Source organism: Orbicella franksi, chromosome 2, assembly GCF_964199315.1.
Source record: "Orbicella franksi chromosome 2, jaOrbFran1.1, whole genome shotgun sequence".
Taxonomy (NCBI): domain Eukaryota; kingdom Metazoa; phylum Cnidaria; class Anthozoa; order Scleractinia; family Merulinidae; genus Orbicella; species Orbicella franksi.
In genome coordinates, this window is record NC_138146.1 from 12,578,265 (window position 1) to 12,602,144 (window position 23,880).

The 23,880-nt window shown below is 39.8% G+C and overlaps 3 protein-coding genes across 5 annotated transcripts; 1 reads left to right on the forward strand and 2 right to left on the reverse strand.

Moving 5' to 3' along the window:
* Positions 1-340: 340 nt before the first annotated feature.
* Positions 341-7,224, reverse strand: LOC145478041 (uncharacterized). Of its 2 annotated transcripts, none has more exons than XM_081455929.1 (9): positions 7,152-7,224; positions 6,148-6,470; positions 5,983-6,042; positions 5,355-5,441; positions 5,020-5,100; positions 4,588-4,659; positions 2,563-4,161; positions 1,395-1,529; positions 341-795 (listed from the first exon to the last, which is right to left on the reverse strand). In XM_081455929.1, the coding sequence occupies exons 2-9, from the start codon at positions 6,407-6,409 to the stop codon at positions 341-343; spliced, it is 2,751 nt and encodes a 916-aa protein (XP_081312055.1). In that variant the 5' UTR covers positions 6,410-6,470; positions 7,152-7,224. The 2 variants fall into 2 exon arrangements, with proteins under 2 accessions (XP_081312055.1, XP_081312056.1); XM_081455930.1 differs by lacking the exon at positions 7,152-7,224 and having other exon boundaries at positions 6,148-6,273; positions 6,352-6,442.
* An 892-nt stretch (positions 7,225-8,116) lies between these two features.
* Positions 8,117-12,538, reverse strand: LOC145478042 (uncharacterized). Of its 2 annotated transcripts, XM_081455932.1 has the most exons (4): positions 11,677-12,538; positions 11,081-11,165; positions 8,942-10,924; positions 8,117-8,645 (listed from the first exon to the last, which is right to left on the reverse strand). In XM_081455932.1, exons 2-4 carry the CDS (start codon positions 11,142-11,144, stop codon positions 8,122-8,124), a joined length of 2,571 nt encoding a protein of 856 aa, XP_081312058.1. In that variant the 5' UTR covers positions 11,145-11,165; positions 11,677-12,538; the 3' UTR covers positions 8,117-8,121. The 2 variants fall into 2 exon arrangements, with proteins under 2 accessions (XP_081312058.1, XP_081312057.1); XM_081455931.1 differs by having other exon boundaries at positions 8,942-12,538.
* A 5,543-nt stretch (positions 12,539-18,081) lies between these two features.
* Positions 18,082-22,401, forward strand: LOC145478063 (uncharacterized). Its single transcript, XM_081455963.1, has 2 exons — positions 18,082-19,054; positions 20,846-22,401. Exons 1-2 carry the CDS (start codon positions 18,934-18,936, stop codon positions 21,034-21,036), a joined length of 312 nt encoding a protein of 103 aa, XP_081312089.1. The 5' UTR covers positions 18,082-18,933; the 3' UTR covers positions 21,037-22,401.
* The last annotated feature ends 1,479 nt before the right edge of the window (positions 22,402-23,880 follow it).

Consider the following 23,880-nt stretch of genomic DNA (forward strand, 5'->3'; position numbering starts at 1 on the left):
TTGCAAAAGTTAAAAACACTCGTAAAAAGGTTGTTAACGGTGATAAATAAAATATAAATATAGGGCGCTTTCTATGATTTAACTAACAAAAACCGAAACTTCCGAAGGCAGGGGCAAATGGTGCAGAAATTTCCTAAATATACGAAATTCGAACCATTCAACCGCAAATTCCGGACATTCCAACGGGAGAACCAATTATACCTTTCGAGGCTGTCCTCTTTTCGGGAAAGTGCTGTTACTTCGCCACTGGAAATTTCCGGAAAATCAAACCGGAATTTTTCGTCGAATGGAATGTGCCCATAATTGTAATCACTAACAATCTCAATTTCCTATTGACTGACTATTTTCCACTTTGTGGCTTAGGCGTATGGACGTTAATTCTCTCTTCGTTCCTTGCGTTTCCAGGCGGACTGTAAAGCGCTACCACAAATGTGTGTTTTCCATCCCTACTCTTAGCTTCCCCAATTCCAAGCCATTTGGAGCTCTTCCATATGAGCTGGGTAAAGTGCTTGGTGGAACCATCGATCACTGGATCGTCGAAGTTATAGCTTTTGACCTCACTGTACCAGTCAGCGGTTGCTTTCTCGGCTGCGATGTCATAACTGTGCCATAGCCGAGCGACGTTTATACCTGAATGTTCCTCTTTTAAATCCGACAAGCGGATGGCATTGTTGGCCAGTTCATTTGCTATTGCTTGCGCCTTAGCAGCCAAACGTTGTGACCACCTCAGCGGAGGACTTTTATGCCATGTTCTGAATTTGTTATGCAGACGAAGTCCTGCTCTTCCAAGTTGTTCTGAAGGAAGTTAAGAAACGACATTAACAGAATTCAATACTGTAATGAGTGATTCAACGTTAAAACAATCCATTGTTTATCTTCCACTGGGTTAAGACACCTGCCCGTCAACGCCAACACACAATTTACTCCTTTTCTTGATCGCTTAAATGACAGCAATTTAACTGACAGGATATTATAAAGAAAAGCCGGCTGCTCCGCAGATGACCGATTGTACTGCAACTGCCTCCAGAGGTCTGCAATACTAGATTACTTACGATTTGAGTTCGAGTACGAGTACGAGATAGAGTGCGAGAACGACTTTTGAATTGTAGTTTGCAGGATCCACATTATCACAGGGGCCCTGGAAACGTCACTGGTTTGATATTTGAGAATCGTCCTTGCACTCAATCTCGCTCTCGTAGTCCAATCTAAAGGTCTCTATAGATCTGACTGACAAAACAATCCTTCGGAGAATTTAGAGTTTTGGGATAAAAAACAAAATGTATATCTTTTGAAAAAAGGGAGGATTCATGCAACCTTCCTTCATTTGTTTCATTCTTACAGTTTGTCCTTCATAATTTATCATTCAGTAACTGCAACTTTTTGGTAAGTCTTACCAGTACAGGGCTGCATGAAACAAGCCTTGCTTTCCGTCTTATGTCCCTTACATTGTGTTCCCTCGCACAACTGAGCTCTTGCTTGAATGCCTTGACCACAAGTCACTGAACATGGCGACCATGTGTTCCGTTTATCTGAATGTTGTACAGAAATTTATAGTATTTTCTCTTGGAATTCAGTCAATTTAAAATATCGATCTTAGGAGCGTGTCAGCGATTTAAACAACTTCTTTTTTTCCAAAACATCGACGACCAAAAGGCAGTTGCTTCAATGGCAAACACACTGAGAAGTTAAGATCATTTTATCTATTTCGTGTTTCAACTGCATGTGGTGCAGGAACGTCTTTCATACTTCTAGTAGGTCGCTATTGCACTCTACTTTTAGCCAATCCTCGTAACGTCGCTAATCAATATTTGTCTTTTAGTATTCTCAGCTTTAAGTTCAAGTTGTGTTGTTGATGACTGTTAACCCTGAGGACAATAACGAAGGTTCTGGCTTAATTAATTATTATATTTTTAGTCCAGGGCCCCTCTGGATATTAGCCTCGTCGGGGCCACCTTGGCTAAATAAAGTTTACCTTTACCCTTACCTTTACCTTTACCTTTCCGTGATCATGTGGTGTCCCTTAATCTTAACTTTTATGTAGCGAAAAGGTATGATCTACATGGACCGTCAACCTTAACGCATTGGGTGTGACATAACTTATAACAAAAGTGACCTTTTCAGGGTTCCAGATAAGTTTTCAACGCTGGTTGTCGAAAACGAATTACAGCGGGTCGATTTCCACTGCTCCCACCAATTCATTTTTAATTTTCTATTAATTTTTGGGTCATGTAGCTGACCTTGTAGAGTTTTTGACCTGAGCCCCCCTACTTATCTGGAATACTGCCTTGTGGTCGCAGATCGGGTGGTTTCATAGTGTACCCATTTGTGGCATATCATAGGGGATGTCGAGATGCATTGTTTCTTGAGAATGTTCCGATAAGTTAAGATTAAAATCCTTTAAAAACTTGCATCTACTGATTCACTGGAATATATTAGCGTCATTCCATACAGACCCAGTGCAGCCGAGGATAACGCAATTGTCCATTTCGTTGAAATCAAATGAAGATGACCAAAAATAAATTGAGGAAATACTAAACGTAACAAAAATACCAAAATACCAACCATTCTTCGCATCAGTAGTTGTTCTCCCTAAGTCGTGATCTGGGCCAAAGATCAGCCTTGCCCTGTTTTCAGGAGAGCCCTCTATAAACTTAGAAGGCCTGAGGAAACTCTTCAAGGACAACATCTTGTTCTTTTCCTCACTTTCTCTTAGTTTTAAACCAGGAGGAAATATATCAGATGGGGGTGATTGCCCTATTCCGGCAAAGGAAACTCGATTGAGCTCGTTGTACTTGGTTGGGGACATGCTTGAGCTCCTTTGCATATCATCGAAATTGCGACCTTTTGTTGGCCTCGCAGAGGCCGGAACGTTATAGGCGTCTTGAAGAACGCCATTTGCAGTACCGTCGTTTTCTTGATTTAACTTGTTATTCGTTTTCCCAAGGATCTGCCAGCTTAGTATTTCATTGTTTGAGCCAGTTTCGCCATGACCTTCAATCATATTTCCTTTCTTAGCAAATTCCTGCATTGGAGCTGTCTGGGTTTCCCAGAGATAATGGTTCATAAGTTCGGCATCTGTAACGATTTGATGTCTGGAGCTGCTATCGTCCTTTGTATTTTGAGCAGCTTCACTGGTAATCACTTTGTTTGTGTCTGAATTCATTAATGTGACGTTACCGGGTATCTTAAGCACTAGCGATCCGTCATTGCTAGTGCCTGCCTTGAAACTAACTGGTTTTCCTGCACCAGAAATTTTTAACGTAACAAAGTTTTCCTTTTGTGAGTCTTCGTCCTTGGATTGAATGAGGTTATTCAGCGATGGTCTGTCAACACCGAGAGATTCTGGAACAATTGGCGACTGAGTTTTAATTAGGTTATTCAGCGATGGTCCGTCGACACCGAGAGATTCTGGAACATTTGGCGACTGAGCTTTAATCAGGCGAGAGGGTGTTAGTGGATCCCCTTGAAAAGCATGCCCCTGGATATGAAGGTTTAAACCCTGGGGTAAACTCAGTGCTTGTGTCACTTGTTCAGCGCCTAAACCGAGTGCATCTTTAGAGGATATCTTCCCTGAAGTTAAACTCCTTCCTTGTGAAGGAACCGTAGGAACATGGGCGTCGATAGCATTTGGTTGCGTTGCCATCATGGGTGTCTCTTGAGTTTTGAAAGGAGATATCGTTGTTGTCATTTTATCTGCCAGCAAAGTGTTAATGCCCATATTGTTTTGACCTGGATTCCCTTCCATCAATTTCTTGAGGAACTCCTGCTTAAGATTCTCCTCGCTCTGGTGTTCAGAATCATTCCGGTGTTTCAGCAGGTCAAGGACGACTTTTTTGCCAATAGTAGAAAAAAGGTCTGAATTATCGGAAGATATGTGTTGAGCCTCCTCTGGATAGTTATTAAAGCCTTGGAAGAGTTCTTTGTCCTGGGTATCAAGGTCCTGGTAATAATTTTTAGGCATTTCAAAAGGATTGTTTCCCTCATTAGAGTGATAATCTGAAACTTTGTCATAACCTGATTCCTTGTAGCTGTATTCAGGCAAAGGGTTGTCTTTATACATGTCTGTGAGTTTTCCCACATTAGCTGCCTGTGGCTGCTCTTGTTCTATCTGGCTAATCTGGCTATAGAATTCTTTATCCATTCCTCCATTACGAAGTGTACCTACAAACGAATATACCATTGACAAATTTTGAACAGGAAAACATCTCTAAATCATGCTAAGTTTTCTGGTTGTTTCAAATTTATTTAAGACTTGAAGTTTGTCAAACTAGTTTGCTTTAGCATTATTTTTGTTGTGTTTGGAAAACTATAAATCAAACTTTTTTGTGAAATGTCAGACCAAAACTAAATTTTACTTTAAAACATCACCTTCTGCTTTTTCAATACCAGCATATTTGAACGATGGGAGTTAAACTTAGCTTTGTCTATTCGTATGGGTTTGCAAGGGGGAGGGAGACTGGGCATGTAGGAATATCTCGAGTCAACATCCATACATCACTGATCCTAGATGGGTCGACTCATCTGTTGCTTCAACGTGCATTTATTGTTATGGGCGCATGCACGTGCGGAAGTATAGTGGGTGCTTACTCATATCTTCTGCTCTCCCCATTTCATCTCTTGTTACCTTTGCGACAGGGTTTCTACTTTCCTTATTATCATCTGGAGGAGAAGAAAGTCATCGTTACCCACATAGTCAGGCTGCCTCAGAATAAAATCCGTTTGGGACAGATGCAATGCAAGTGAACTCAAGAATCTAAGGAGAGTTGTTCCTTGGTATTTTACTATCATAAATTACTCGGTTTCTCTAGCTGGAAAAGATGTATTAAATTCGGCTCGCTAGTCTAGCGTTGATCTGTTTCCAGAGAAAATAATAGTATTCGTGGCAGGCTTTGAAAAGTAACTGAAAAATGATCTCCGCTTTCAATGCTCGTCGCGGATATTACATCATTCCTCTTCTTTGCTGGTTGATGATACCTCTTTCTGTCGTTTAATATAAAGTGAATTTCCTAAATAACATACCGTTGATTCTTGCCTTCTGACGAGAAGGATCAAGTAGATCATCTCCATCAATCTTTGAGTCATCCTGATTTACATCAACTTCTGCTTAACGATAGTACACACAAAAAGCTCATGAGTGTTATAAATGCTTTCCGAAAACTTAAATGTCCTAATGCTTGACAATAAATAACAACCTCTCACTTGCACACAATCTCCTCCAAATTTGTGCCATCGATGTTATGGCGGTGGCCTACTGTTACCAGAGAGGGAACGTTTAAAATAAGTAGCTGCTAACTACAGGAGCTAGACTACAATTTTTAAGACGTTTTAAATACAAGTGACAGATGGGAGATTACCTTTGTTGAATTGTTTCACTAAATGCTGATCTATTGGAGACAGCTGTCCCGAATACAGTAGAGCACTGTTTGTTAATCGCTGTTCGTCTGAAAAAAAGTTAGGAACTACTGGGTAACTAAAGATTAGACTTAGACGTATATTACTCGCATAAGGAACAATTAGTTAACTTGTTTTTCCGGGATGGTCGCCATAATAAACTGTAAAAAAAGTGGCATCGGCACATCCTGTTCTAGTTTGGAATGTAAGCCATTGCAGAATAAGTTACGGTGATAGTATAATGATGATTCCTTTAGAAGAGCGGTGGTGTAATAGTAAGCGCACTTGACTCAAAATCCAGCGGTATGGGTTTCAGCCATGGTCGGGGGCAATGCATTGTGTTCTTAGGTAAGACACTTAATTCTCACAGTGCTTCTTTGTCCCCAAGTGCATAAATGGGTACCTGCGAATTAAATGCTGAAGGTAATCCTGTAACCGACTAGTGTCACATCCAGCGGGGACTAAAAAACTCTTAAATCTACGTAAACCGGTATAAACTCCAGCAACTATAAGGCACTTTGACCCGATAGAAAATTATGTGCTACAGTGTATAGCAATGATAAATCCTGGAGAACAAAATAATTATGTTACCTTGAATAGCTGGTAGTTTTTGTAGAAAATTAACATCACTTTTTCTTGAGCCACCCGCATCTAACGACACAAATATAATATAAGTTGAATTTTGATTTTGCAGAAAAGCAGTGATATAAAACAATTTAATAATATTTCAAGCCACTGTGAGTTAGCGTCACTAACCTCCATTCCTAACCGTTAAAATTTCCTCAGGTTTTATTCCAATGAGGGCCGATCGCGCAGTTTTCTCGTCTGGAAGAGCGGTTTTCTTTTTGTGATGTTTGTTTCCAGATTTCTTTCCTAGAGACCCTACAGTGGTAGTCTTATTAGATTTTTCTCCTTCAAAGTATAATAAAATATTTGATGTAGAGATGCAACAAAACTCACCCTTAGTCCAGAACAGCAACACCAGTATAAGCAGCTGGGCTCGTTTTATCGTGATCATTCTTTACGCTTCTTAGTTTTTGTTTCCACCAAGAACATGGTTGCAATTTCCTGTTTAAGCACTTCATTTGAAAATAATTGGATAGCGTAATATGTCAGCATTTCAACTAGAAAATGGAAATTTAATATAAAAGCATATGTTACAGTTACTGAAGCAGGATTACATAGACAAAATCAGAACATCTTGTATCTGGCCAGTGTTCTAGTGCTACGTGCAAGGAGAAGCCTGGAACATGGGACTCGCGAGAACTGCCCTCCTATCTCTCAGTCACTAGGTTAAAAAGAAATTTGAACCGAGCAGTAGCCGCTTCAACTCGGCCAATTTCCGTCATGAAAGGGACAACTTTAACCATTTTCATCAAATCTTTTGGTTTATCTTACATTCATTTCTTCACAAATAACACTAATAAATGCAATTATGTCATGTCAACTGAGTACAGAGTATCGGCTCTCAGTCTTTTGAGTTTAAGCTACAATATATATATATTTTTTACTTCCATACGATAATTGGGGTTCAAGAAACGTCTGGCTTTATTTTTCCTTTATCATTAGACTTTGTTTATAAGGCACGACACCAGCGTTTTTGATCTCTACATGGGATTCGTTAACAAGTACTAGATCAGCAATACATGCCACCCTTCAGGTCAGGCCACAAGTAGTTTATTTCGATATTGGATTTCTTGGAAATTCAGCGCAATAGACACAGGAGCAACACGAAAAATTGATCCCTACAGTAAACGTACCTTTTATATTTCAGGCCCATTTCTGGCTGTTGATATAATATGTTTTTCCTTTCTTAGCAGGAATCCATGTTCTTTGACGAAAACAGGGTTAAATAAATAATGAAATGCATCTTAATCAGGTGCTCTACTCATGACATAATTACGTGTCAACAACACCACGGTTCGCGGTTTGAATGAAGAGCTGACCTTCAGACTCACTGGTGTTTCTGAGGTTCACTAATAATCTTTTGTTAAACGCTTGAGGCTTCTGGGCTCGAAGGTGTAAAGCTATTCGGACAAATACATTTGTTTATATAGACCACGAGAGACTGAAGAGCAGAACTCCAAGTCTAAATGTGCAGGGAATATTCAAAGTTTAGTGTGGCACCCTGATGCTGCAAGATACACAATTTTTGCAACATTTTCTTACATTATGTTGTTTTACGGCAAGCCGTCAACGGTGAACTTCACGTTGCCGATAGCAATTTCGAGATCACTGTGCAGGGAGTTTTCATTTGTTTTCGTTGTATTACAGCCTCCATTCGTCCAGTGTGGTGTGGGATGAGTCAGGGATGCGGGATGAGGACAGTTAAAAGGCCATTTCCTGTGGTATTCGAGTGTTCCTTACCAGAAAAAAGTATTGCCATAGTACGGTGTGAAAAGTATAACGTCCCTATCCCTGCATTCAGGGCACACTAATCTGTTGCACTCCCGTATACACATTAGCTCTTCTACGAGTGGTGGTGTCCACTTGATTTGATTTTGATCAAGAAAACAGGCCATTTTAAAGATAACTTACTTTAATGAAAAAAGTTCATTTTATTATCCAATCGCAAATTATACTATGCATTTACACGAACTCGAATAAAATTCGTTAATCCGCCAACAGGTGTCAAGAAGACAACTGGTATGTTTCTGTTTTCTTCTTTATCAACAAAAGAACACGAGAGTTATGGCTTAACTCAATAAAACATTCTGTGAATAAGGTCTGTTAACCAATCGTTGAATTTGGTAGCAGTTGTGTCCTCTTAAATATTGTGGAATAAACGTCCTGTGTCATGGTTCCTTTGTTAATGACATTTTCTCTTAAAAATTTTCGATCATTCCCAGGCGGCCTATACAATGCCACCACATACAAATCATTTGTGGCGACATCCTTTGCACATCCCATGCCTATTTCTTTGCTCCCTTTCCAGATCATCTGAGTGAATGCGTCGGTCTGCGGTGTAACTCGTGGATACGAATAGCTATAATTACGTGATTCGCTGTACCATATATCAGTTGCTACCGTTCCAGCATCGTTGAATGGAACACCAGTTATCTTTGCTACATTTTCTCCATAGCCCATCGAAGTTGCCACTTCAGATCGTTGCACGGTTCCCCTCATGGCCATGTCATATGCCATTTTCTCTGCTTGAGTAGCAAGCTCATCCGACCAACGGAGATTCGAAGAATGATGTTCTTGGCGATAGTGATTATGAGCTTGAAGGCCCTTCTCAGCGAATGTCTCAAGATCTAAGGGAACGGAGAGCAATACAACAAAAGGTAAACAAACGACCCTCAAACAAGCAAATAAAAACACCTGAAGGGACAAAGACAAACCAAAGGAAAACCTCCTCATATAATAATAAAACGCCTCACTAAATATATTACAGGAACACTCTATTGACTGAACTTGAACAGCTTCGATAGTATTTAACTGTAAAGTCTACGAGTTTAAACGTGCACAATATATCATCCACTGTGTACTTCGCCGCCTACGTACAAAATTCGTCACTGGAGAGTGTTTTACGCGAACTTACGAACATTACCTTCCTTGATGTGCTGTACCGTGCTTGATTCCTGCCTGTCTCTTGGCATTCCGAGCTCTGTGGCAGACTCAAATAATACATTGTCTGATGGACCAAGGGGTTTTGTTGGGGAAACTGATTTTGTAATTGGCTCAGACGGGGACATTACCAGATCTTTTAACGGGTCAAAAAGCACGTTTGCATGAGCAAGCTCAGGGGGTTCTTCTTGTCCAGCTGCTCTGGTAAAGGCAGACAATTCTCCGAAGCGTGGTTTTTCTTGGTTTTTATCATCTTGCAAAAATCGAGTCTTTTTTTCTGGTTGAACGTAATTTACGGGTGTTGGGTCATTTTTTATACCTCTCACACTTCCTGTGTTTGTGGTCTGGGCGCTTTGAAGGCTTGGAAGTTGATTTCCTACCAACGAGTCTAAATCTGTCGGATATCCTATTAACTGTTTTCCCTGCAGACTTTTAATACTTGATTGCACCGCCTGCAATAGCTTCTTAACGGCTTCTGCGAATGCAGCTGTGCTTTGTGACGTTGGCTGTGGCTTTCTGGCTGGCTTTCTATTCACATGGTAACTGTCGGGTTCTTTTACAGCACTTCCCTTTAATGAGGGTAAAATCCTTACGCTATATCCAACTCTGGTAGTTGGTTGCACTTTCACGTCGCTCGGAAAGCTTCGTGTTTCATTAGTCACTGCACTTCTTGAAGGCCCTGCAATCCCTTTTTCAAGCATTTCTTGAGACACTGGTTGAGCGTCGTTAAGTTTGCCTAAAGTGTCCACAATTCCTGTATGTTCTTTCACCGACTCGGCTTGCCTGTCTGTATCAGTTTCTTTTTCTTCGAGCGGGTCATCAGACAAGTCTTTCGGAGGAACTATTTCGTCTCCTGACTTAGGAATTTTCAAAAGAACCCATGATTTTCGATTCCCTTGGACGTCAACCACCTTTTTAGCGGGCGAAACATTATTGAGCACCCCTGAAGAGGGTATATTCTTCTTAAGTTTGGGATCTTGGTGAATATTTTGCAAATAATTCCTTAATTCTTCCCTAGCCATAGACTTGATTAGATCGCTGACGGCTTTTGCCAGTGCAAAGGAAAACGACTTCTTGCGGTGTTTTTTGGACCTTATAATCGCCTTTACTGTATTAAACTGTTTTCTTTGATCTGCAAGTCTTGTTCTTGAACTTGAAACAGTTGGACTATGGCGAAACAAAGGTGTGTAGGTGGGTTTCGTAACAAGGGGAGCCTTGTGTCCAAACAACAATCTTAATATCGAGACTCCTAACTCTGTTGGGTTAATAAGTTCAGTATGAATGGTTGACTTGCGTTCGCCAGTCTGACTCTGCTGCGATGTCGAGGCGTTTAAGAGGCGTAATATATTACTTCCAAAACCTGATGGCAATCCAGACGGAGAAACAGAGTCAGTTGGATCAGAACTGAAAGTTGTTTGTTTTTCATTTGTTTTGTTGCCATTGTCAAGAAGCACTTTGGCTAAAGACAATGCATTAGAGTCTTTTACAAAATGATTCCTCCTGTCCAGTAACAGACCCACTGCGGTTAGGAGGGTGCGTGAAATAGGAACAGGATGCACATGTAGAGATTTACCAGGTTCGGGCATTGCTATTGATGTTCTTTTGTGGGTTCTTTCTGATAGTGGCACAGCTGGTGCTACATATCTTGCTTTTGTTTTCGGTTCCTTAGTTTTTCCTGTTGGATAGATCTTTGTGATTTTGTGCTTCTTGTCTTTTGCCCACGCCGTAGACTTTTTGACTTCTCCAATATCAGAAGACAAAGCCAGCTCTTTAACCAACAGCTCATCTTGCGCTATTTCGTCGTTATTATAAGCATGGAATAGCCCACTCTTTTGCACTGTATCTTTTTTCTTTATTCCAACAGTAGTTTTCCAGTCTTGAAAGTTAACTGGTGTCCGTCTAACAGTAACCTTGTTCTTTTTAGTCCTAAACACATGGTGTTGGGGTTTCGTCTCCTGTCTTCGTCCTAAAAGAGGAAAACAAAAATGGTATATCTGGTCAACTTGGTTGGTGTTAAAATGCACAGCAATTTTTTTTTTCGTTTCTATTAAATTTGGGTTACCTTGTTCTCTATACCCTATTTCCCTTAAAACCATACATTACTTCTCAAAGTGAAACTTACCTAATATTAACACGTTACGCGCCAAGGTTGTGATAAGCACCAGGGCCAAAATTTTCCCACTCATTTGTTCATCGGACTTGGAAGGCTGAAAAACAAAAACGTTTGCTCAATCTATTAAAAAATATCAATAAACCAGACGTAACAAAAGAAACCAAAATATACATTTTCAGCTAGAGTTTCGCCAAGACTATGGCAACAATTTTGCTTCACGGTGTGATGGTACATGTACAAAAGCTTTTCTTCTTTCTTTACATGTGGCACGATACATTTCACAGAACATCTGGGAGTCTATAATAATGGAAACGCTGTCAGTTCGTCCTGGCCTTTGCGGTTTAACCCCTTGTTCCTCCCCAAATGGATACTAACACAATTAAGTAGAAGTTAGGTAATCGACGGAGGAAGTAAACAGCATATTCATTTCTCTGAATCGCTTATATTTGAATGAAATGCAATTTGTTTACTTCAATAAATGGTGTAAAACGAAGCCATAACAGGAAAACCCATTTATCGAAATGTCGTTAGTGAAGTTCAAATATTATTTTATGTTTTTTCTTAGGTGAAAATTACCGTATCAGCCAACCAAACAGATAACCTACCTGTTCCTATTCATAATTATTCATGTTCGCAGTCGTGAATCCCTTCTCGGACTATGTTCAAAATAACAGAATTTAGCTAGTCAAAACCGTCATTTCGTCAAGCCATGTTATTGGTGTTGTTAGTTTTCATCCAAAATTGCTCAAAATCAACCATTTGAAGTGAAGAAGACAAAAATATGTGTTGACTCAACTCTTCCGCTAAACGAAGAATGAAGTATCGTCATTGGCTCATCGACCCAAATGTTAGAGTGAGACTGGTGTCTGTTTTGTTTTGACGATCTCTTCTCGCTGCTAATTGATGAGAGAATCAACCTGTCACTTGACTTGACGCTTCAAAGGCTCTGTCATCCATGAATGAAAATCACAATGTCTCTCATGGTCAAGTGCTTATCAATACAAACCGGGCCACTCTTCTCCTGATGCTTTTATCGAAAGTGTAAGCAAATTATCTCGAGCAGCTTAGCTTAAATGAGGTCAACCTAGTTATGTTCTTTGACGACAAGTGAAAAACTAAGAGAAACTGTTGTAACAAAAAGCCAATATCGATCACACGAACTTCAAGCAATCTATTTACAAACAAGAACTGAGAAAGCTCTACAATCATCACTTATTTAATAATATTTTTAATTGTTTTTAGTAGTCTTTAAGTCCAAGCTCATAATTTAACGGCGTAAGTCAGGTGAAATTAAAGAACCCGATGGCGCATTGTGTGTTCATTATTCTGTTTGCTGTTAGCCAGGTCTTGGGAATGGAGATCCTGCGATCGCTGGCCAACTGTCTCCGACAAAAAGAGAGATAGTGAAGAATCAAGCAGCCACAGAGTGGACATGTTAGAGAAGTGTTGTATAATATTCACCTCCCCACCCCCTCCCCCCCCAAAAAGAGACTTAAATAACGCTCTGCGTAATAAGAAGATCCTGAAGGGAAGTGGGCAGGGGCGTCCTAGGCTATGTTTTGCCCAAATCCTAGTTTTTTTTTGTAATTCCCAGTCTCAGCTACCCCAATCCCATATCCCCAGAAAAAAATTGGCATATCTCTGCTCCGATTTTTCCACTTCAGGCACCTCTAATAATCGCCCTCCGTCGGATAACTACCCAAAGTAAATCAGCTCTTGCGGAAATTCAATCATTACGGTATCCGGGGTTCTTATTATTTAATTTATTTCGAAACATCCTAGATTGGCTTACAATACTCAGTTCCAGGCATTGCAATTACTTTGTTTTTCTGCTTCTGCTTGCGACTATCTAGTTTACACTAGAACATGAGCGACGGAGTCATAAGCGAGATCAGAAGAAAATGGAAACGTTATGATTCTTCCGACTCCGACTCCGATTCCGTGGAGCTTATGACTCCGCTTACAACTTCGACTTTCGATTTTCACTAGGTTGTAAGCGCTCTTATGACTTTAAAAGCAGGGCTGTCACTAACGGCCGGGGACTTTCCCCGGCTACTACGAGCTAGAGCCCCGACTACTTTGACGGAAAACTAAATGTATGTATAAAAATATAAAACTGTGTATGTATGTATGCGTGTATGTATGTATGTATTGCATTGGAGAGTGAAAGACTGTGGATCCCGGGCCAGTATACTAACGATACTCTTATGTGCCACGATATTTCTTTTTTCAAATTTTAAACCTCGCTATTTGAACACATCACAACAAGCTTACATTTACGAAAACAATGTAACATTTCCATGCGGTTTTGGCGGCATCAACAAATGTGGGAAATTACAATTTTTAAATAAATAAACATTTGAAGAGTTTACAATCATAAATTACTATCCTGTCATTCTTGACTCAATGATGCACATGTATGTCATGAAAGCCTACTTGAAATGTATCGAACTTACAAGCATTTGCACCAAGCAATAGAGAATTTTGACTTAAAACCGTTTGTTTTTAGACCTAGTAGTATTAGCCACTATTTTGGGCTTTAAGTTGCAGGAAAAAAGTCTCTTTCAGGCGTTTTCGGCTTGTAATTTTTTTTCCACTGGTTACTTAGCCTACTGCTATTGTCATACTAGTTGCAGGTGGACACTGTTTCCTTCATGGTTTGCGTTTTGTATGCTACACATAATGTGGCTAAAACTGGCTTAAAACTGGCATCAAAGTCCTCAAGAATGCATAAAAATGGAATATGAGCTTGTCTAGATTTTCACATTTTTCCAGGGGGATGCCCCCGGAACCTGTACACGAAATAAAGTTAGCTTTAGGACCCCTCCATAACTAAATTCGTACCTATCGGCTTGATTTTTTTAGGAATAAAATTAAGAAAACCAGCCTTTATGAGTCAAATGAATCAATGAGTCACAGAATTAGTATTAGAGTTACCAAATGTTACCATTATTGAGAGCTAACCGTAAACAAGCTAACCTGAGCATTATTCAAGCTATAAACCTGAGTACTCAGGCTCACCGGAGTGCTATTCAGGCCAACCAAGCGCAATTGAGGCAAACCGAACTGCTATTCAGGCTAGGAGTGAGATTTGACCAGTGATCTCATGAATTCGTGACCAATGGCTCATAGATTCATGCTACTAATAAACACCGGCGATTTGGGGCGCGAGACGGCGCAAAACCTGACATAGTTTCTGTTTGCTTGCTTGTTTGTTTTGCCTACCACGTGCCCAAACTCTCACGAAACGACGGCTACTACCCAGGTAGAGATTTTGGACCCTTTTGCGTCTGAAAAGTTTTAGCTTTATGCTAGAATAGACCAAGAAGACCAAACAATTGTTGTTGCAGACCGTCCAACCTTTCCAAGTCCGCAAGGAAGCTTCTACAGACAAACACATGGGGAAAATGACTTAAATGTACGAACAAATCTGCGGAAAAGTTAAAACGAGACTGTACGCTTTCATTGCAAAACTATCTTTAAGGTGTCTCGATACAATTTTTCCCGGACCATACCTAACATTGTCAATCAGCTTTTTAACATCTTCCTTTCATCGGATGGAAGTGAAATTCACACCACTTTTGGAACTGGATTGAAGTTTGATATAATATATTTTTAGGGCAATCTATATTTCCATGGAAACGATAAACAAAAAAACTCACTTGAATTTTGTGCGAACCAGATTTGATATAAACACGAAGATCAGAGAGCTTAGAACTGGGCCTGAAAGTTGAACTTCCCAAAACGATTTTTCTTCCCATGGAAAGTCCTGTGCAGCATAGTGCAACTTTGGAAAAATAGTGACACAAGTGATGTAAAAGTCTGAGCTTTGGCTAAGTGAACTGGGAAATTTTCTTAGTGACATCGACATCAGTTGTTAATCTGATCGGCATGGCTGCATATATTATGGAGACTCTGCCTGTATACAATACTTCCGCATTTTTGCGTAATTCGATCGATGCCACCTTCGATATTTCGACCTCCTGATTTCTGTAACCAATTTTCGTTTCCTTTGGAGGTTTGAGAACTCGAGATTGCACTGTATTAAGAATACCGCAGAAGATATGATGTAAACGGGAGAGTGACAGTTAAACATTGCAATAGAATGAAAGTAAAGTATGTAACTTCCTTCATTCTGGTTGAATCTGAATTATTTCTGACAAACAAATGAGCTATACAGGGGGAAATTACTAAGTTGAACTGATCAGAGTGACTTACGCAGGTAATGGTCAGCGGAAAACTAAAGACTTTATGTATGGTGTATTTAGGACAAAATGTGTGGTATACATGAAGTATATAATTGAAGGCCAATTATTTTTGCTCGAATCAGGGAGTACCAGTGCTTGAGAAATGGAGAACTGGGCACTGACAAGCGGTTTTAAAGAGTGATAGAGGATATTACCTGAGAACACAACATTTTTGTTTCGATGATATCATAGTTACTAGTATGTAAGCTTTTGTAATCCTGTACCAAGGTCATGCAAATAAACCTTTTAGTTGCGCTTACGTGACTCTTTTAGTGTCATGTATTGCATTAAATAACAATTTAGCTAATAAAGATTCCAGAGTAGAAGCGCACAGGATTTGCCTTATCTTGCCCTCTCGCGAAGTTACCCATAAAATAAAGGTTCTTATATCTTTCATCACTGACGTCATAAAGTGATGAATTAAACCGTCTGAAACTCACCATTTAAATGAACGAGAAACATGCACTGCGCATGGAGGATTTTCCTTATCTTGCCGTCTTACGGAGTTACAGTATAACAAAGCTTGTTCGTTCTTGCATAATAATGCGGGTGACATAAAAAAATTAAATTAAGTGGAAGTTAAACCCTCTGAAGTTCAGACATCGTGACAAACAGAAAGCCATAAAGACCATTGAATTGAACGAAAAATACTGTACAACAGAACTCTACTGACAAATAGAACGCTATAAAAATATCCTTTGATCAAGCGAGGTTTCCGCGCTCCGTATTGGCCTTTTGTCATTTACCGGTCGCTTTAGGCTTAGATCATGACTAATATCATTGGAAATTGCGAGTTTCGAGTTTGAGAGGCCTTGTATTCACCGTGAAATTCGTTGTTTTTCCCTCATGGTCGTTCGTTTCACCTAAGTGAGAGTTAAACCCTGTGAATCTCAGGCATCGTGACAAAAAGAAAGCCAAAAACACCCTTGAAAGGAGCTACCGTGACAAGTAGAACTCCTTAAACATAACCTTGGGTCAGGCGACTTTTTTCGCCCGCCGTATTTGCTTTTTGTCCTTTACCGGTCGCTCTAGGCCTAGATACAAATATTCCGATATTTCTTGAGATATCTAGAAGCGTCCTAGATTTTCAGATTATACTAATCTCAGAAGACAATCTGTCCCTCTGTAAAAAGCTCTCTGTGGCCGTCGCCATGATGATACCTTGAGCGTGTTTGCTAACAGCTATCACACATTTCAGTGGATTTTTCCCGTCGCGCTTCTGTTGTGGCATCCTTGTCAGTGCCCACACGAGTACACATACCTGCTCAAAGTAGCCGTTTTACAATTTGTGCAACCTTTTTGCTTCCAGAAGCATTAAGAGATATTAAGACAGTTTACCCTACAGTTTACGGTTTCGTATAGCAAGGACAAGAACTATTTATAATATTGAGCCCCCTGTTACTAGGGAGATATGCTTCACTCTCAAAAATGGGAATACCCTCATAATACAAGTGCAATTCACAATATTAACAATAGTTTATTATAGGCAGTAGGGAGGATAAGCTGTGTTTGTTTATTTGTTCGCTTGCGTCTTTTTTTCTTAGTTTTGTTACTATTGTTAATTTAGTTATTATTGTAACCTTGCTTTGCATTGTTTCTGTTGGATTTTTTGTATATTAACCAGTAAACACTGGTTTGGGTCTCGGTTATAAACCCATGAGAAAAGAACCTGGCCATTCCATTGGCCAATATCCAGCCATCTTGACCTCACCTTTAAGGTCCATAACCCACATACGTGTATCAAAACAATCCTCCTCCATCAAAATAAAAATAGAATAGTTTTATTGGCCTCTAAGTTGTATCGATTTAAGTTATTGTATTTTTTAGAAACACATCATTCGCTGTTTAGCAGTCAGCCGGCAGCAACTAGAAACTTGAGGTACACCGTCAACACTAAAGGTAAACCAGTGACTTTTCAGTTTATTTGACTTTCTTTTTCTCGAGATGTGAGTGCTAAATACAGTTGTTATGAAGTGTAAAAGTTACTTCGAGTATGGTTATAGATAGGGTTTTAACGTACGGATAAACGATTATAGTGAGATATGGAAAGACTACCGTGCGAGCAGGTTCACCTTCGGATAATTTGGTTTTATCAACTGGGTTGATAATGTGAATTGGCCACCGTAAAGAGATTCGAGATACCTTCGGGTATTCGTTACATGTGCCTCATATACTAGGTCTTTCCATAGCCTTCGAGAAGGCTCACTTATTTGGAGTTTTGCGCAAACGCGAACGGAAAAAAAAAGCCATAGCAGCGATTGGGCGCGAAACCCAAACACTAGAGCCTACTCGCAGGCTATGGAAAGACCTTTTATATACGGCACATGTAACGAATACCCGAAGGTAGCGGCAGGAAAAGGCTGCTAACTGAGGAACGCTGATTCATAAGTCAAATGTGTCTATGGGTCAAGATTCATGAGTCAATGAGTCAATAAGTCACTGGTCAATTTGGACTGCTGCCGGTTATTAGCCTGAATACATGTAGCACTCCAGTCAGCCTAAATAACACTTTGGTTGGCCTAGTCCAGTCCCTACACTCTTCCTTTTGTAATTGCCGCCGTATTGGTTTGTAGCGCTGGTTTTGTTTAAGAGTTTTCAACATCCGTAAAAAGCTTAGAAACGTTGATTACTGAAATATTCAAAATTTCAACAGGTCTCATTAGAATGGAAATTTTGATTTCTTGACATCCCGTAACAAAATCAAATTTGATACAGTTGTAATCCATTCTTGTACTTCTTCCCCCCCCCCCCGCCCCCAAAAAATACTTGTTCTGTTTTGCTCTGTAGAATCTTTTGATCCAATTTATTTGTATATTTGGTTACATTTGGCAATATAACGTGGAAATTAGAAAAGAGAACTTTCGATAATCAACCGGGAAACTGTCACTTTGAAATATTAGACGTTCTTTCGCAGTGTCAGCCAACGTTTGCAGGAAGGTTTGAAAACCGCCCTAAAGGAAATCAGTAAGCCCTTCTCTTCGTGATTATTGTATTGGGGGATTACGTAAAGTGGAATGATGGATATGGAATATTGGCTTTAACTTTTATTAATTAAAGGTATATTGAACCATGGCTGCAAATAGTGAAAGGATTACCTCAAGTTGCGTTTGAGTTAATTCCGCGCGGTCGTTGCTGCACAAAAAAAGTGCAAAAAAGGTTAACAACTAAAGTGATAAGTTAATAAAGATGGTGAATTTTAAGCTCGTTAATGAAATGTGAAGGTGAATTAATCAACATGACACGAGCGTGGGACAAAGAAAAATTCTGAGTCCCCGACAGGAATCGAACCCATGACCTCCCAAACACCGGGCGGGCGCTCTATCTACTGAGCTACGAGAACTCATAGAGAGCAAGGCCATTTAACTGAGTTCATATATGACAGGTGTCCTGCATACTGCTAGGATCAACGCTATCGAAGTCATCGTGACTCAGAATTTTTCTTTGTCCCACGCTCGTGTCATGTTGATTAATTTACCTTCTCGTTAACAACTAAAGTTGGAAGTTGCATGACTCTTAATTGTCGGGTGCTTATCTCCTTTTATTAACTTATGAAACCTGCTAACTGAATAAATTCACGTTATTTCCTTGCAGAGAAAAACCAAAACGTACGACATCATGTTCGTGAGATCGGCGTTGTTATTTCTCCTCCTTAACCTGACTGGAGTGATGTTGCACAAGTTGAAGAATGACGAGATCGACGAGATCGAGATTCCTGAAAACCCCAATCCAAACCAAAGTTTGTTTGTTTGTCTTTTGTTAGTTTGTACTTACCCTAATTTACAAATGTTTGTATCTTACAAACCTGAAAACGGAGAACTGAGCAAGTTTTTTTCCTCGCATAGATTTAAGGGACAGGGTCCCAATTGATATATCGTTTTCGTTAAGTATGGCCAGGAGCTTGCTACAAAATTGCTTTGTTATCTTGCCGTAGAACGAACAACGCCAAAAGTGGTGAAAGCAAAGAAATAACAACTAAAACGCAAAAATAATGACTAAAAGATTCACGTCGTCGGATGAAAGCGTCAAGACTACGCGACAAGATCGAATGGTGGTCTGAGTATTCATTGGAATTTTGCATATCGTTGTGAAGGAAATCTACAAGTTTTTATTTTTCCACGTAAAGTATTAGATTTTCCGCTCTTGAGACCTTTTTCTGTAGCTTTTCCAAAAATTCAGTGTGGCTAAAAGAACCTTGCTTTAACATGTCTGAGAGAAAACGTACGAAATAAAGTTTGATAAGTGGTTATATGCATCATGGGTGACAAATTACTCCTTAATTTTGGCGCGAGATTTTGGTGTTAATTTATCGTTTCAAATGAGAACCTACAAAATTGCTATGGCAACGCTTGGCGCGAATTTTGTCGATACAATGAACAAGTCAAATACCCACGATTGTGAGCGTAATTTGTGACCCATGATATTAAAAGGTAACCAAATGCTATACTAGTGAAATTAGGAAATGATTTTACTTGCATTTTAATTTGTCAAAATTCTAATAATTTTCTCAGCTTTTAGGCGAGGGAAATTATTTCCTAATATCAGTCGTTACCATTTGATTACCATACTTATTATATGGCCAGCTCCGTGAGCGGGCAAGATGAATCAAATCCTACGCTGTGATTGGCTACCCGAGCGGGTAAGATAGAGCTATCTTGCCCGCTCGGGACTACCCGTCCTGTCCCGCAAGAAAAATTTCCCCGAAAGCCATGTAATAAATCCATTATTGACCAAGCTTGTTCGATCAAGATGGCTGGATATTGGCCTCGTTCTTTTTTTGCGTGTTTATGGATAAACACACAAAAAAAGAACGAGGCCAATATCCAGTCATCTTGACCTCACACTTGGTCAATAACCCATACTTATTATTCAGCGCGCTCGGCAGCTCTACTTTCTAGCCGTGTTCACCCCTGGAGTTGTTGTACGCAGTATATATGGGTTATTGACCAAGTGTGAGGTCAAGATGGCTGCATATTGGCCAAGTTCTATTATTGCGTGTTTATGGACCGAGAGGGAGTCGAGGTCCATAAACTCGCAAAAAAAGAACGAGGCCAATATCAAGCCATCTTGACCGAACTACCTTGGTCAATAAAGGATTTATTGTATGGCTTTCGGGGAAATTTTTCTCGCGGGACACGGCGGGTAATCCCGAGTGGGCAAGATAGCTCCATCTTGCCCGTTCGGGTAGCCAATCACAACGTAGGATCTGATTCATCTTGCCCGCTCACGGAGCTAACCATATAATAATAGCAAATATTGCATGCAATATTGCAGAAGTAGAATCTTGTTGTGCTTCTGCAACATTGCGGACAACAACATTTTTTAGTGATGAGTGGTGAACGGAAAAATAGCTTATAAGACAATATTATAACAAATTATCAAAAAGTGTCATAAACGTCTTTGAAGAAACAAACGTTTTGGGTGTATAACCCTTCTTCAGTCTTCAGAAAACCGTTAACAGAACCGTTTGCCGTTAACAGAAAACGATTTGTTAATGATATTCACTGTTCAAACTGACTTTTTTTTTCAGTTGGGAGATCTGCTGCGGATATTATAGAGTGTGTGCTAAGAGGCTGTGGCGTTTCAGCGTCAGATCAATGCTGGGTACCCTGCTTATCTGTTGGAAGTGCTATTGTGGATATTTTTGTTTGTGTGCTAAGAGGCTGTGGCATCTCAGCCACAGACAGATGCTGGGTACCTTGTTTGCCCTCATCAGGATAGTAATTGTAATTGTCAAATATCCAAACGCTGGCAAATGGATCTTATTACCAATGGTCATTTCACTTAAGACTGTAAGACGTATGGAAATCCTGCACCGTTTTGCTGATTTGTTTTTTCGTTGTTGTTGTTTTTTGTTTTTTCATTATTTTTAAACGAAGTTGCTGCTCATTTATGTTCAAGACCTTCTGTAATTAGGAGCCTAATCATAAAGTTAAGGACCCCCTAGGGTGTTCAAGAAATAAACAGAGCTGACGTAGTATTAACACAGAGTTGTTGTCGTTGATAGTTGTGGTAGCTTAGATTTGTCGTTGAATCTTATTCTTCAATTATGTTCTTTCAAACAACTCGAGGTTTGCTTTTCTAGAAGAAATGAATGTTAGATGGATTACTTGCGAGGAAAATAATCTTTCGGTTCTTCACTTTTTAAAATCTTACATGAAAATGTATTCATTGGGTTGTTCGCTATCTTTCAGAGTGTCTACATTTTGACTTAGAGCCTGTGTTTTCAATGAGCTACGATTACTTCTATGGCCCCAGTTTCAAAGTTGAATGTCCAAGCGGCCTAGAAAGGAAATCATCTAATTCGTCCAAGAGATGTAGTGTTGGAACTTTCCCGCCGTTTCCCTTGAAATCCAACTTGAAATCAGAGTCGGCCAGTCCTGGGGGGTGGGGTGGGAGTAGTGGTGTACCCATATACCTAAAATAGCGACTCGATATAACCAAAATTTAATCACTACAGGAGAAAGTATATGTTCTAGATCAAGGATAAAAGGAAGGGATTTTGAAGTTATATATTTTGAACGATACCAAATACTTATATTCCAGCATACAAATACCGTATATCTAATTTAAAACCTTCTGTATACCGTATACCCCAGAATCCTGAGAAAATTGGAATACTTTGCAAAGCGGTCCCCGAAAACGTAAAAGTTTTGGTAAGGACCTGGCTAGGCTTAAAAATACATTACTACTGCCCGTCGGTGACATCCTATCGCAGCTTGCCTGTTGGCACCCATGTATAGAACATTTAGTTTAAACTTGTGTAGCAATGATTAAAGAGAACATTCGATTTAAACCTAGAATCAAGGAAATTCAGAGCCACCTTTTAAGTAATGTATCGAACACGAAAAACCGTGTTTGACCACATTTCCAAACACCGAGAAGACAGTTGAAAATACGCCGCGCAGCGGAGTATTTTTTACGGATTTCGAGGTGTTTGGAAATGTGGTCAAACACAGTCTTGGGTGTTTCATATATCTTCTCAATCAGGGAGAAAATGAAGAAATAAAATCGTTAAAATCCATGATAATTAAGATCAGATATCCAAACACCGCTACGGTCATGATTTCCTTTGTTCAAACTTGATGAATTATTAATGAGTTTGAGAAAGTTTATGAACAAAATAAGGAGTAAATCTTATATCGTTGAAGCTGACCTTCTGGTTATAAGTTAAAAGTCATTCGGCGGTGCAGTTGTCAGTTTCGTAAACGATAGATGCCATTTTCACCTGCCGAGTTCACAGGCGAGTTCACACGCCTGCAGTCGCCGTTTTCGTGCAGTTTTTTTCGCTTCCAAGAGAGTTTTTCTTTTATTGGTAGCCGGCAAAACGGACAAAACATGGCATTATTTTTGTACCGGTTGGCATCATTGGACCATTTCGTCAGGAAATTTCGAGTTTATGAATTCGAAGGCTGAGTATCGTCTTCACCGTGAAATTCGCTGTCATTTTTTCGTTAAGTTCTTGGTCGTTCGCTCCATTGCTAACACCTGCAAAATAACTGGAGATTTACGTCTTCAAAATTTTTTTAAATAAATATCAGAAACAGCTATTGACAGATCTAAGTCACTCTTAATTACACACACACAGACACATACTTTATTAAAGCTCCCCAATTTTGTTTTTCAGCATCAATGGAAATACAAAAGTAATTTAGGATATATACAGTGTAATCCCTTTAATACGACCGGTTATGGGCCATAAAAACGTGATCGTATAACCGGTGGTCGTATTTAACAGGGTCGGTTCAAACATAATGTTACGATTAAACATTACTAATTCTGGCCCACAATTATTCCTATTTGGAATACAGTGAACACTTCACTTCACTTCACTTAGCTTCTTTGTGCCTCGTGGCACATAATGCCTCCAATTTTCTCTGTTGGCTGCAGCAGCTCTTGCCTCATCCCATGTACGTCATCCTGCGCTGTTCCTCTCTCTCTCAACTGTTCTTCGCCAGGTGGTCTTAGGCCTTCCTGTCTTCCTTTTTCCTTCAGGTGTCCATGATAGGGCTATGTTGGTATGGCTGTTTCTGTTTTGTCGTAGGACATGCCCTATCATCAACACAACTAGAGCATTTTATTGTAAACTGAGGACAGTTTTTTGTTCTGTTTTTATTTGTTTTCTTTCATTTATCTCGTTAGTCACTTAGGGTGGTCGTAATAACGGGGTAAATTTATAAAGAAAATAAAGGTTGATGGACTCCAAGGGGAAGTCGTTGGTCGCCTTAGGGGGCGTTGACATATTCACTAGCTTGCTCCCCCTTAACGCCCATTAGTAGGGAGTTTTGGCAATGACGACGGCGACGGTGGGGACGACGCCTTGTAAAAAATGAATTCACGTCGCAACTGTGTAGATCTGTTCAGTGCGCTTATCGGTCTAAAAACCTGCTTAGGCTAAACATGCACCGACAGCTTTCAATTCCAAAGAAGATACGAAAAATTAACCATTGCGGTTCGCGTTCTCTAAAACATGATACGTAGAATTTAGCATGTCACGTTGTTGTTTTGTGGAGAACGGCAAAGAAATGTACCAAGATTCAAAACACACGTGCACAGCTATTGTTC

Excerpts from the sequence above, each read along its gene's own strand:
- LOC145478042 (XM_081455931.1), bottom strand. The coding sequence starts at position 11,054 with ATGGTTTTAAGGGAAATAGGGTATAGAGAACAAGGTAACCCAAATTTA. Across the intron at positions 8,646-8,941 it reads GGTACAGCACATCAAGGAAG|ATCTTGAGACATTCGCTGAG; the intron begins GTAATGTTCGTA and ends CCGTTCCCTTAG.
- LOC145478063 (XM_081455963.1), top strand. The coding sequence starts at position 18,934 with ATGTTCGTGAGATCGGCGTTGTTATTTCTCCTCCTTAACCTGACTGGA. Across the intron at positions 19,055-20,845 it reads AAACCCCAATCCAAACCAAA|TTGGGAGATCTGCTGCGGAT; the intron begins GTTTGTTTGTTT and ends TTTTTTTTTCAG.
- LOC145478041 (XM_081455929.1), bottom strand. The coding sequence starts at position 6,409 with ATGATCACGATAAAACGAGCCCAGCTGCTTATACTGGTGTTGCTGTTC. Across the intron at positions 4,660-5,019 it reads TCAGAAGGCAAGAATCAACG|ATGATAATAAGGAAAGTAGA; the intron begins GTATGTTATTTA and ends CTTCTCCTCCAG. Across the intron at positions 4,162-4,587 it reads GGGGAGAGCAGAAGATATGA|GTACACTTCGTAATGGAGGA; the intron begins GTAAGCACCCAC and ends ATTCGTTTGTAG.